The sequence below is a fragment of the Pseudonaja textilis genome, chromosome 3 (genome assembly GCF_049901715.1).
Source record: "Pseudonaja textilis isolate UNSWEBS1 chromosome 3, rPseTex1.2, whole genome shotgun sequence".
Classification (NCBI taxonomy): domain Eukaryota; kingdom Metazoa; phylum Chordata; class Lepidosauria; order Squamata; family Elapidae; genus Pseudonaja; species Pseudonaja textilis.
In genome coordinates this window covers 51,705,004-51,718,544 of record NC_141992.1, presented here as the reverse complement: position 1 = coordinate 51,718,544, position 13,541 = coordinate 51,705,004, and the positions used below count along the sequence as shown (strand labels likewise).

Here is a 13,541-nt window from a genome sequence, read left to right as displayed (position 1 = left end):
ACTGGCTCGCAGCAATCAGCAACCGGTTGGACCCCGCAGCCTGCTTTTATAGCTGGCTGCTGGGGAGAACCAACCAATGGGAATGGGGGAATATCGCCCACACAAGTGAGTGGACCTGAGTGAGAACTCCTTGAGTCCTCAGGACATAACAAAAAAGGTTGATTTTTTTTTAAAAAAAAAATCTTCTCTGAGGAAAAGACCAAGATTTAGATAAGAGTTCAGAAGCTCATGATTAATGTGAGTTCAAATAATGTATTATTTGATTTAGTGTAAATTATGAATCAATACATCACATGTCTGAGTAATTTGGGACTTCCTTATTAGAGCAGGCTGCTCATGCATTCTCTCTGCTCAACTGGCAATAAATGGCATTATGGTTTAGGGAGTGGTCTTGCCCTTGAGGTTAACTGGAGCTAATTTAGCTAAACAGGATGGGTGTAATCAAAGTATATATTTAATACAATATATTCTTAGGCTTTTAGCAATATTTAAGCAAAGTTTTTAATAACTTTATAACATATAGCTATCAAAAGACTAAGAATAAATATTATTCAAAAATAAAGAAATAAACTTCTCTCCCAAATTAGAGAAAGTTCACAAAGGTATTAAATATCTAAGGGTATTTAATAATATCTAGAAAACTGAGCTTAACAATACCAGGAACTAGCCTCAAGTGCTACTAAGGATGTAACTGGATTGGAACATAATTAGGTACATGCTGATGTTCTTAAAATAATTGAGAGTTTTAATTCAAACAAGGAAATACCCATCAAGATATTGTGCTAGATGTTTATTTAGATTTATTATTGTCATTCGAGGAAACAAATAAAAAAGTACTGTGTAAAGAACTGATAATTTTTGTTAGTTGCTGCAAGAAAATTCATAATGTGTATGGGAGATTCAAACTGTGTTTGCGAGATGGAATAATTTTTGATATATTTTTGATATGTCTTTATTATATATGCACAAGGTGGAACCAATTTTGTGGTCCTCTAACTCACATATTAATTATCCACTTATTTGTTTAAAAGAACCATTGAGCATTGTATTATTCTGTGGGATTGTTTAATAATATCTTTAACATTTGAAAGTTTTATTGTGAAAGAATAAATTATCTCATTGTAGTTACCTTTTCCTTAAGGGAAATAAAATATTTATTCAAATTCTAATCCAGCACTTACTCAACACCATATGATAAACTCATGAAAAAAAACTTGTGGTTCTAGCCCCCACAGCTGTGAGTGCTGGGATGAAAGTTAGAGTTAGATATACTGTACTGATCGTTGGTTTTGGACAAAGTATGTTTTGGGTTGGAATTCCTTAATATTGATAGTTATAGTTGTGTAATCACATAATAAGTGGTGCTTGATTTATCATATGGAGATGGAGAACTGAGTTTCAGGTTAAATAAATATTTCTATAACCATTATTAGACAGTATGAAGAGTCGTGTTTAATCTTCCTTGAAACCGATGCCTAATTGTAGTGTTTTTATGCTTAGTTGTAGCTTTCAAGTTATCATATGGAGTATTTTGAGTGCGCCGAAGTTAGGATTAGGACAAAACTTGTATTGCCATGATGTTATCTTTAGGGTTAGTATATTCAAAATTAATGATTACATTTAAATCCCAATTCAGTTTTACTTACAGAGTCTACCAAGAAGCCGCTTAAATAAGCCACTTATGTCAGCCTGTGATTCAATTATTTTATTTCCCTGAACCTTTTCCCTTATATTTTCCCCCTCTGGCTATGTCCATCCTTTGAAATAGATCAGATTAAGAAACCAAAGTCTTGCAGGCCAGTATTATTTTTATTATATGGCTACAGTAACAGAATCCTGAAAGTCTGAATATGCTTCTCCCCTGCCTCTCTTTATCTTTGTGAGTACTAGGAAAAGTCTTCTCTGGACTCATCTGATTATTATCTTGATAATGGCTCCTCCTTGTGTCCCTCAAGGTCATTTCTACTTCCTAGGACAGAGGTCTCCAAACTTGGCAATTTTAAGACTTATGGACTTCAACTGACAGAATTCTGGGAATTGAAGTCCACAAGTCTTAAAGTTGTCAAGTTTGGAGACTCATGTCCTAGGACAAGGTAATTACAAATACTGGGTACCCATATTTCTAGTGCCTAGGTTATTTCCTTGCTTTTCATGATGAAGCCTAACCAGTTTGCACCAGTTTCCTCATTTCCTAGGTTTACTGAAATATTTTGGGGTATGAGGCTGTTTACAGCTTTAGTGGGTTTTTTAAATACTTATCAGAAGTACATCTTTGTAACTATTCTTCTAAGAGTTTAGTCTCTGCTTAGTGCACTGTTTCAAAGCCCTAAAATAGAACAACACAACAAGTAGTGTTACCTAGAATTTTAGGTTTTTCTTTGAGCCAAAACCATTTCCTTTGTTGTGCAAAAAATACCCCTTTCAGGGACCATCAACCAACAATGTGTTTTGAAGGCCTTGAGTATTACAAATATAAACAAGCAAGGCCTGTTTGAAAAGGAGGAGATACAAGATATTTTAAGGGTGCCTTTCTTTCCTCAAATCTAATCAATGTCTTTTATTGTTTGATTTGTTGCTGATGCATTCAGTGGTGTATTAACCATTAAGCAGACTAAGCATGTGCTTAGGGTACCAGGCCCAAAGGGAGCACCACAAAGTTGAGAATATGGCTTTGTTTGTACAGTATGTACAAAGGAGGAGGGACACCAAAATTTGTCTGTGCTTAGGGCATCAGTGAGCCTTAATCCGCCACTGGATGCATTACCTATATCAAATTTATGGATCATTTATTCCTGCATTCTGTATAAAGACTTGATTTCTCCCCTTAATAAAATGCCTTTTGCTTTGTATGAATTTATTTATTTGATTTGATTTGTCAATTGCTTACAAGATAATAGGTAATTTATTGTGGTTCGTATGGGAAGGGGGCAAACAAACCCACTAGCAATGGTATTGGGTGTTTCTCAAATTCAGGAACTAGGTTCTTTCCAACTCCATATAACTCTGGCATCTGAGTTTTATGGGCAACAATTTGGGAACTCATCTGGGGTTGCAGGATGTCATCTCTTTGGGGTCGGATTGGCCTGCCTCAGTCACTGAACGCACAATTGGCAGGGTGAGTGCAGTCCAGTGTCTTCAGAGGAGACAGACAACCAAGGAACCAAGAGGGATGGTAGTTCCTTGGAGAAAACACAAATATAAAGAAATGGAACAGGGGAAGAACACACCGCTGGGGAGCTCATTGGGGTTCATAGACTCCTGTGCTGCCAAGGAACCGTGCCAATCTTGTAGGGATGGCCAAAAAGGGAATGATCACAGCATACACAGGGAGGTGGAGATGGCAAAGTGGGTTTCATTTGACTCACAATTACTACTTACATGCAGTTTGAGCAGAACTATTCCACCAAATGGACATTAGGTGTGGGCTGTCATTAATTACATGTAATTAATTTAATAACATACTTATTTTGTATGTCTCAGCAGCCAAAATGAATCTGTTGAATCAGACTGCCCATTCCTTAATGGTTTCATTTTGGGCGCAGTAATGTTAAATTAAAATGCTACAGAAGTCCCTTTGAAAACATTTACGATAATGTTTTGTCATCTCAATAGCATTTGAACAACAAACAAAATGCTCAGTGAGAATATTTACAGCTATTGCAGTTCCTGCAATTTCTCAGAAAGGCAATGAGAACATAGTCCCTTGATAGAGGAAAGATAGACTTATCCTTATATGCCAATGGACCATATCCTAAGACAGTGTTTCTCAATCTCAGTGACATTAAGATGTATGGATTTCAACTCCCAAATCTCTAGCTCTCATGGCTGGCTGGGTAACTCTAGGAGCTGAAGTACATACTTCTTAGTTGTTGAAACTGAGAAACACCAAGGCAGCCTTTCCTAACCATGACGACGCTCTCCTTATGTGTGAACTTTAGCTTCAATGTCCATGCTGACTGGGAATTCTGGTAGGTGTTCCCAAACATCTGGTAGGCATGGAAGATTGCCCTAATTTTAAGAGATTCTTATGCTCTCAATTCCTTTCTTCCTATTTGTGGAATAAGACAATAGGGATTTAGTTTTTGTCATCTTACCAGATCTGGGTCTAGACTAGATGTCAATGCAAACTATAATAGATTAAAATTTAAAAACGAGACTTTCTAATCTGTGAATAAAAAACTGCCTCTGTTAGAATCTACATTTCTATATCAATCTTATTAGAGGTACAGCTTTCTATCTTATTTCCATATTTTTCTATATTTCCCTATATATTTTACAGAAACTTACAACTTTTTAATATTTATGAACTATTATATCTTTACTTTTTAAACTTGTTTTATATTTCTTTTAAATTTTATAATTATTCACATTTCCTGTTCGTATGAATGATTTTTAAGTTTTAATTATTTATTCAAATGTGAATAGACTTTAGAAAACTGCAAAAGTTTCCTTAGCTGTTCTAAAAACAGGCAACATCTACCGTTTTCTATTGGCAGCAAGGACAGAGCTGTGTGACCTTTACGTTCTCCTATTCCATCATTCTGGGGCACTGAAGATTTTGGAGTGCAGCATTATATCAGAATAGCTACCTTAAGGAACTGGCAAAGGATCAGGTAACAGCTGGGATTGTTTTATTTTATTTTATTTATTTATTTGATTTGTCAATCGTTTACAAGATAATAGGAATAAGAATAAACATGAATAAGAATACAGGAAATAGGTATGAATAAATGGGGACAATAGGACAGGGACGGTAGGCATGATTGTGTAATTATGCACACCCCTTACAGACCTCTTAGGAATGGGATGAGGTCAATAATGGATAGTTTAAGGTTAAAGGAGTGGGAGTTAGAGGATGTAACAACAGAGTCAAGTAGTGCATTTCAGGCATTGACCACTCTGTTGCTGAAGCCATACTTTCTGCAATCAAGTTTGGAGCGGTTTACATTGAGTTTGTATCTGTTGTGTGCTCTTGTATTGTTGCAGTTGAAGCTGAAGTAGTCATTGACTTGTAGGACATTGTAGCAGATAATTTTGTAAACTACACTTAAGTCCAATCATAGGCGGCATAGTTCTAGGTTGTCCAAGCCCAAAATGTCAAGCCTGGTGATGTGTGGTATTTTGTATGTTTGTTTGTTTGTTTGTTTGTTTGTTTGTATGTATGTATGAATATGTTATTCTGTTGCGACCATTGTATTTCAGTATCTCTAAGAAGATAGTTTGTTGTTGCTTTCAGTTAATCAATGTCAAATCCCAAAGAACTAAGAATAAAATCTGGAGTTACTTAAGAGTAGTTTCCTTTATTGTTCTTTATCTATAAACAGATTCTTACCAGATTAAAGCAGTTATTAGCATAACTACAAATAGGCAATATAGTCATACCTTGGTACTTGACTGCTTTGAAACTTGTCAAATTTGGTACTTGACACGTTTTGACAAGTAAATTTTGTCCCAATACTTGTCATTTGTTTGGTTCTCGATGTGCAAGCTACAACTTGTCAATGCCAGTTACCTCATGACTTTTCCAGATGAAACGTAGGGTCACTCTTGCCCTGTGCATATCCCTTTTCCATCTTATCTTAGCTTGTGGTCGTTTTTTGTATTTTTGTGCTTTTTTTCCCTCATCAGTAAGGTAAAGTAAAGTATGTAAAAAACTGATAAGTCATCAGTGAAAATATCTTGCCACCTTATCTTTTATCAGCCACTTTTTCGGTTTATTTTTGTTTCATGCATCAGCAATTCTCCAATGACTCTTGCCTTGACATAATGTGTCTAAAATAACAACTGTAAATTCATGATCAGCGTTTCCTAGTTTAGCCTTTCTGATTGTCTAGTGTTCACAATCTATAAAACTGATGATTTGGCCACATCTTATTCTTTGCATGTCCTGAGAATTACCTCAGTGGAAGACAACTTGTTTTTTGATATCAGGCAAATAAATAGATGCTAGCCTGGTTAGAAGTTTGGGCTGGAACTGAGAGAAGAAGGAAGATAGCCATCTTTTTATTAAGTGTTTTTATTCCATTTCTGAATCAAGTACTTTGTCAGCCCTGGATCCATCTTGAATCAGATTTGGGGCTGCCACAAGGGAAGATGGGTAACTGTGGGAATGAAAATAAAGTAAGAAGGGAGGTAACCACCACAACAACATTCTTTAGTCAGAGCTCAAGGCTGAGTCGCTAGAGTTTGGAGGGGAGTGACTGAACTTGGCAGGAGTTCAGAATGGAGATGGATTGGAGAGTGTGACTTGTGGGTCATCAGTAAGGGAGGGGTAGATGTGCGTTTAATATAGCAAGGGAAAACGTGGGATTTCAGATTCAGGTTTTCCCAGATGTGCCAATATGACTTCTCTAATAAATTCTTACTTGGATTGACTTTGTTTCTGAAAGCTGAACTGAGATGGAGAGTTTGGTTGGAATGCTGACATACTTTCTGTATCATGCTGGGCATTGCTTTATATTATATATTTAAATGTTCTCTACTATCTTGATGTGCATTTCTTTTTACATTCATAAAATGTATAATCTGGCTTTTGCTGTCATTGTTTTCTAGCATAATTTGCTAGAAAATATTTATTCATATATACATAAATGGAATTTTTAAACATACACTACTTTGGATTGATGTGTGGAAGGAACCACTGCTTGGTAATTGTAACAATATTTGCAGTTTAATAGTCTGAAGAATTAAATGTGAAAGACAAGGAAGTCTCAAGGCACCCAGTAGCTGAGATGAAGAACAGGATGGCATTTCTGGCAAAAATTGTGGTCTCAAAATTATAAAATGACAATGTCAACTGCATATAAAGAAAATTTGTATAAGATGTTTTACAGGTGACACCTACCCCTGATGAGAATTGCGAATTTTTTTTAGAATAAATTGGATAAATGTTGGAAATGTCATCAGATACCTGGTTCATATTACCATGTGTGGTGGACATGCTCGAATGCAAAAAGATATTGGACTAAAATCCACACATAGTTGGAAAAAATGATAAAACAACACATAGACTTTAAACCAGAATTTTTTTTACTGGGAATTATACCTGAAATATACAAAAAAGAACTGAAATATTTGATTGTAAATGTTTTAAGAGCGGCTAGAATTGTATTTGCTAAGAATTGGAAAAATGAAAAAATACCTATGCAGGAGGAAGTTATTAAGAAAATTATGGACTGTGCTGAAATGAGTAAATTGACATTTGAAATTAGAGAGCAAGAAGATAAACAATTTTATATGATATGGTGTGGAAATAATCTTTGACTTGGGTATTGGGTAATGATTAGTCTAAGACCTTATACATACATGCTTGCTTAAAGGTCACTGAGCTAGTGTAAGGAAATTAAGAACAAACACTAGAAACAATCAAGCAGCTCAGACAATTGTAAACAAGTCTGTACTATATCTAATTATTGTAATCCACAATGTGACTATACTTGCTATGCTAAAAATCTCAATAAAAGGGAGCACTGGAATTTGCTCTGGGCTCTCATCCCAAGAACACTCGCTTGTGTCTCATCTTTTCCATGAGAGACCACCACAAGTGGTGACCCCGACGTGATCCACTGCAGGTGGTACGTGTCCGGACCTCCGTGTTTCCTTGCCTGGAATAGGTAAAGTACGTACTTAAACTATTGCTGGACAATAGGATTTTTCAGGGAACATGGGGGGAAAACTTTCTCAGCCACAGGAACATCATGTTAGTGAGCTGCTGAAGTTAGTCAGGACAAATTTCTTTCTCTTTAAACCTTCTGGAGGGGAGTATATAGTTCTTTCAAGAGGTAATGTGAAAAAGTTGCTGCAAGAGATCTGGCGGCAATGCCCCTGGTACTCAGAGAAGGGCTCTTTAAAGTTAGACACATGGAGGAAAATTGGAACTATCCTTCAGGAGGAACCACGGGCAACAGCTGAAATTTTGACATATTGGAAGGTTGTTATGACTGCTTTAGAGACCCAGCAACAACCTCTTTTAACCTTTAGCAGAACTTCCTCCTTATAAAGGAGTTGTGTTGCACCCTCCGACTCCAAAGCTGGAGTATGTTTTCTCACCCCCAACAGCACCTATGCCTGTGGATGAGAAACCCCAGCCACAAATGGGAAAAGTTCAAGCAATGATGCATCAGGCTTTCAATGAGGGGAAATTAGAACCTGATGAGATTCCCCAGATGAATTTGTTTCCAGTTAATAGGCAAGTGGATGCTCAAGGCAACATGCAGGCAGAATGGGTTCCGATTCCATTGGCAGTACTTAGGGAAATCAAGAAAGCTGCTAAAGATTATGGTATTCAAAGTCCTTTTACAAAGGGTCTCCTGACAAGTTTGGCTACCTCACGTATGATTCCTAATGATTGGAAAGATTTAATGAGAATGATATTGAGCTCTACTCAGTATGTGGTTTTTGATTCAGAGTACCAGAGGGAAGCTATCACTAGGGGACGGAATTCGGGGGGGCTGTATACGCCAGACCAAATCTATGGGGCAGGCTTGTTTGAATCCACTGCTGATCAAGTTACTAATTTGCCTGATCACACACTTCCCGTGGTTATGGCGGCTGTCCTTGGGGCGTTGTCCCGCATCCAGGATGTGGGAACCCCGGCACGGTCTTTTTCTCAAATTAAGCAAACAGCATCTGAGTCTTATAACGATTTTGTGGAAAGACTACAATTGGCTATTACCCGGCAAATCTCCAATGAGGAAGCGGCAAACTTTTGCTAAGATTGGCAGTCGAAAATGCAAACGCTGACTGCAAGCGTATCTTACAGCCTTTGGTGGCTAGAGGTGAGGTTACTCTGGCTGATCTGTTAAAGGCATGTGCAGTGGTGGGTTCTCAGGCTTACAACATGGAGACTTTGGCTATGGCATTACAAAGAGGGATGAAACCTACGGAGAACTGTTTTAATTGTGGGAAGCCTGGCCATTTTAAAGCCCAGTGCTGAGCCCCTGTGGGGGGGGGGGGAATGCCATTTAACAAAAACAAAAATAAGGATGTCTGCCTGAAGTTGGTCTGTCCAAAATGCAAAAAAGGGTTTTATTGGGCAAATCAGTGTCGCTCTGATCAGAACCAAAATTCGGGAAACTAAATTTGGGGCGCTCAGCTAGTCCCGCTCTCAAGGCTGTTAGAAAGGCATTGCCCACAACTACCAGGAATGCAGGTTTGTGTTTAAAAATGTTGCACTCGATTGATGTGACTTTTCCTAATCAAGTGTACATTGAGGACACTCATTTGCATGGGCCACTGCCAGAAAAAACAGTGGGATTGGTACTTCCCAGGTCTTCTGCATCAAAAAAGGGGTTCTTGATCAAGATTATAAAGGGGTTATTAAGATACAATTGTACACTGATACTCCTGCATCATTAATGGCCGGTGAATCTATTGCCCAGTTATTATTGCTTCCATACATTCCTATGAATCCTTTAATTGGGATCCCACGAACTGGCGGTTTTGGGTCCACTGAAATGGCCAGTTCTCCAGTTGCTGCAGAATTGCTAGCACTGACAAAAAATTTGACTACAGACCAACCAAAAATGACAATTGAAATTCAAGGAAAATCATTTTCTGGTCTTATAGATTCCGGAGCAGATATCTCTGTGATACGCCAAAAGGAATGGCCAAATGACTGGGCGCTTGAGGACTCTCCAGCTGTTCGTGGCGTAGGTGGTATGCAGTTTGCAAGAAGTAGTGTACATTGGTTGACGGCATTGCATAGAGCAACTGGCGAGACCACAAGGATTCAACCTCTTGTGTTGCCCCTGCACATAAACTTGTGGGGTAGAGATTTGCTGTCACAGTTCCGCACAAAAATTGTTATTGGATAATGGAAAAGTTACAACTGTTAACCTCTCAGCCAGTTTGGATTGACCAATGGCCACTTCCACAGGAAAAACTTGTAGCTTTACATCAATTGGTAGCTGAGCAGCTACAATTAGGCCACATTGAGCCAACTTCTAGTCTATATAACACTCCGGTATTTGTTATCAAAAAGAAAAATGGAAAATGGAGATTTTTACATGACTTGAGAGCTGTCAACGCCATCCTTCAACCAATGGGAGCATTACAATGTGGCTTGCCTAACCCTAACCTGATCCCGCGCAATTGGGATCTAATTGTAGTAGATTTACAGGATTGCTTTTTTTCTATCCCTTTGCATACAGATGACAAGCAATTATTTGCCTTTACCGTACCTGAGTTGAATAACAATGCACCTACTTTTCGTTACCAATGGAAGGTTTTGCCACAAGGAATACTAAACAGCCCAACGATGTGTCAGTCATATGTTCGAACGGCTCTGGCTCCATTCAGAACCTCCCATCCTGGGTGGAAGGTTTACCATTACATGGATGATATTTTAATTGCAGCTCCTGGCCCACTGGGAACAGTTAAGGCAGCGTTACCTTGCCTTAAAGAGGTATTATTACAATTTGGACTTCATATTGCCCCAGAAAAAATTCAAAGTCAAACGCCATACACCTACTTAGGGCATAAGGTCCTTGCAACCTATGCTCATCCGGTCATTCCGGAAATCAAAATTGAGGAAAAGATTTCTCTAGTAAAATTACAACAAATACTAGGGACAATTAATTGGGTTAGACCCTACCTGGGGTTAACTACAGCGGTACTCCAGCCTTTGTTCTTGGCCCTAAAGGGCTCCACGAAACCGGACTCTGCTATAACCTTATCAGCGGAACAAAGGGAGGTACTGACACACATAAATGCGGCTTTAACGCAGCGTTGGGTTGATCGATGCATTCCTGACACTCCATTTGCTTTGGCAATTTTACAAACTCCAGCCTTGCCTATGGCAGCTTTATTTCAATTACATGAAACACAGGTTTATATCATTGAATGGTTGCATTTGCAGAACACTCCCAGAAAAACAGTTTCTATATGGCTATGCTTTATAGTGAGTTAATCATCAAAGGCCGGAATCGCAGTATGCATTTATATGGCATAGATCTAGTTCAGTTATTTTTATCTATCCCCCTCACTTTGTGGGAAACTTGGTATAGTCAATCCATTGAATTGCAAATTGCTCTTGAAAATTGGCCAGGGAAGATTTCTTGCCATACCCCCAGTGACCCCCATTTCCAGTTGCTTCGAAACGTATCTGTAAATTTTAATTCAGTTATTGCTAAGCAGCCTGTTGAGGGCATGACCGTTTATGCAGACGGTGGTAAGATCTATGGCGCTTGTGCATGGAGACAGGAAGGGGTATGGAAAACAAAGATTACCCCTCCTCAGCAATCAGCACAAAGGGCTGAATTAGCTGCTGCTATTTTGGCCTTACAGGAATTTGCGCAAGAACCACTAAATCTAATTGTGGATTCTCTTTACGTTTATCAATTGATACTTAACATTGAATTTGCTTATCTTTCCCCATCTATTGATGCTAATCTTTATAAGTTTGTTTTTAGCCCTGCAAAGCTGACTTCATTCTTGCAGACATTCTTTGCAAATCGCATATATTCGCAGCCACCAGCCACTTCCCGGGGAGCTGCAGGAAGGGAATGACATGGCCGACGCGGCCGCCTCGGCCATGTCCTGCCTCTCGCTCTCCCCTGTTACTCCATGGAACTCACATAGCTATTTTCATCAGAATGCCAAAGCTCTTTGTAAACAATTTGGTCTCACTGCTGCAGAAGCTGCAGCTATTATTCAGCAATGTCCTAGTTGCAGTGCCCAATCCAGTGCTCTTCCTCAAGGAGTAAATCCTAGGGGAACAGCTGCTTGTCAACTATGGCAGATGGATGTCACACAACACCCTCCTTTCAAACCATGGCACCATCTGCCTGTCACCATTGATACCTATTCAGGATTCATTATGGCAACACCACAACGAGGAGAGGCTACAAAACATGTAATCAACCATTGTCTCCGTACCTTCACACATGTGGGGCCACCAATGGAAATAAAAACCGATAATGGCCCTGCTTACATCAGCACCGCCTTTGCGGAATTTTGTCATCGATGATCAATTATACATAAATTTGGCATTCCCTACAATTCTACTGGTCAGGCCATCGTGGAACGAGCTAATCAGACACTCAAACAAGCACTCCTTCATATAAAAACAAAAACGGGGGAAGTGGATAGATATGGTTTGCCTTACATACAAAACAGTCTTAATATTACGTTATACACTTTAAATTTTTTAAACATGACAGGATCCCCTGCTGCTACAGCAGCCAGTAGGCATTTTGCTTCCTCCCCTTCTGCAGGTACACCAAGACCGAAAGTTTGATATAGGAGACTGCCAGATCCAACGTGGAAAGGACCTGTCCCGCTGATAACTTGGGGCCGAGGATACGCTGCCATTGAAGATGAGGGGAGAGTTGTTTGGGTTCCTGCTCATTGTGTGCATCCTTATCATTAGCCAAAGGGGCAAGGGGGTGGATTTGGGGGAATGGAAAAGAAACGCATTGATCCAGGACATGGAGAAACTAGCAAACCTTCATAATAAAACTGATTGTTGGGTATGTATGCACATGCCAACTCACAAAACATTAGGGCTTCCAATGGTTGCAGTACCTCTGCCCGAAGGCGACTGGTATAAGGGACAATGCTATGGTTGTTCGGGGACGTGGTCTAGCAGTTGGACTACAAGTAACATAAATACCTTACACCTTGGAAGCTGGATCCAAGAAGTGGCGGGTATTTGCTGGACCCACAATGAGACGGTAGAGAATATGACTTACTTGCGAACATATCCATTTTGTAACAAAACAATTGTTATTGGCAATGGAAGTCGGGTTTATTCGGGTGACATGAAAACAAAAAATCTTACTTACTTTGTACACAACATTTCTTATTTTGATATCATCTCTTTGATCAATGAAAATGGGTGTCCATATATTCCTGCCACATGCTGTCCCACCACGAAAGAAAACCAGCTGCCTAAATGTGCAAATGGGAATAATGCACCATCGTCCACTTATTTGGCTATGTTAATGGAGTCCTTTGCAAAACTAATCTATGCTGAGCCAAATAAGGTTGGTCATCTCTTGGGAGCAAATCTATGGTTGCTGTGTGGACGGATGGCCTATGATCGTATGCCAGCACAATGGAAAGGTGTCTGCACCTTTGGGAAAGTAATCCCATCTCATGTCATTTTAAAATCTTTGGGGACTGCTCATATCCGCAATGCGCATTCTGCAATGGAAGTAAACTCTGTTTTGACCCATGACTACTGGACACAAATATCAAGGGGAGTTATTCCCCCTTTAGGAGTCATGATGAACTATAGAGATTTACATCGTTTAAACAATTGGACAGTTACTATGTTTAAAGACACCATTAAAACACTAAAGCTGCTTGAAGAAGAGCAAGGCAAAATTCTTGACTTTGTCCTGCAAACCAGATATGCGGTGGACACTATTTTGGCTGCGCAAGGGGGAGTTTGCGCTGTGGTTCATACGCATTGTTGCATGTATATCTCTGATTATTCTCCAAACATTACAGCTACTATACAGCATATGGAGCGAACCTTGAAGGAGAATCCATTACGATCGGAGGGTGAGGGACTGGACGTGTGGTCTGCACTTTGA

At 39.2% G+C, this 13,541-nt stretch overlaps 1 protein-coding gene across 1 annotated transcript; it reads left to right on the top strand.

The window, feature by feature from the left end:
* The first annotated feature begins 12,317 nt into the window (after nucleotides 1–12,317).
* Nucleotides 12,318–13,541, top strand: LOC148126114 (endogenous retrovirus group PABLB member 1 Env polyprotein-like). Its single transcript, XM_087930365.1, has one exon. The coding sequence runs from the start codon at nucleotides 12,318–12,320 to the stop codon at nucleotides 13,539–13,541; it is 1,224 nt and encodes a 407-aa protein (XP_087786491.1).

Excerpts from the sequence above, each read along its gene's own strand:
- LOC148126114 (XM_087930365.1), top strand. The coding sequence starts at position 12,318 with ATGAGGGGAGAGTTGTTTGGGTTCCTGCTCATTGTGTGCATCCTTATC.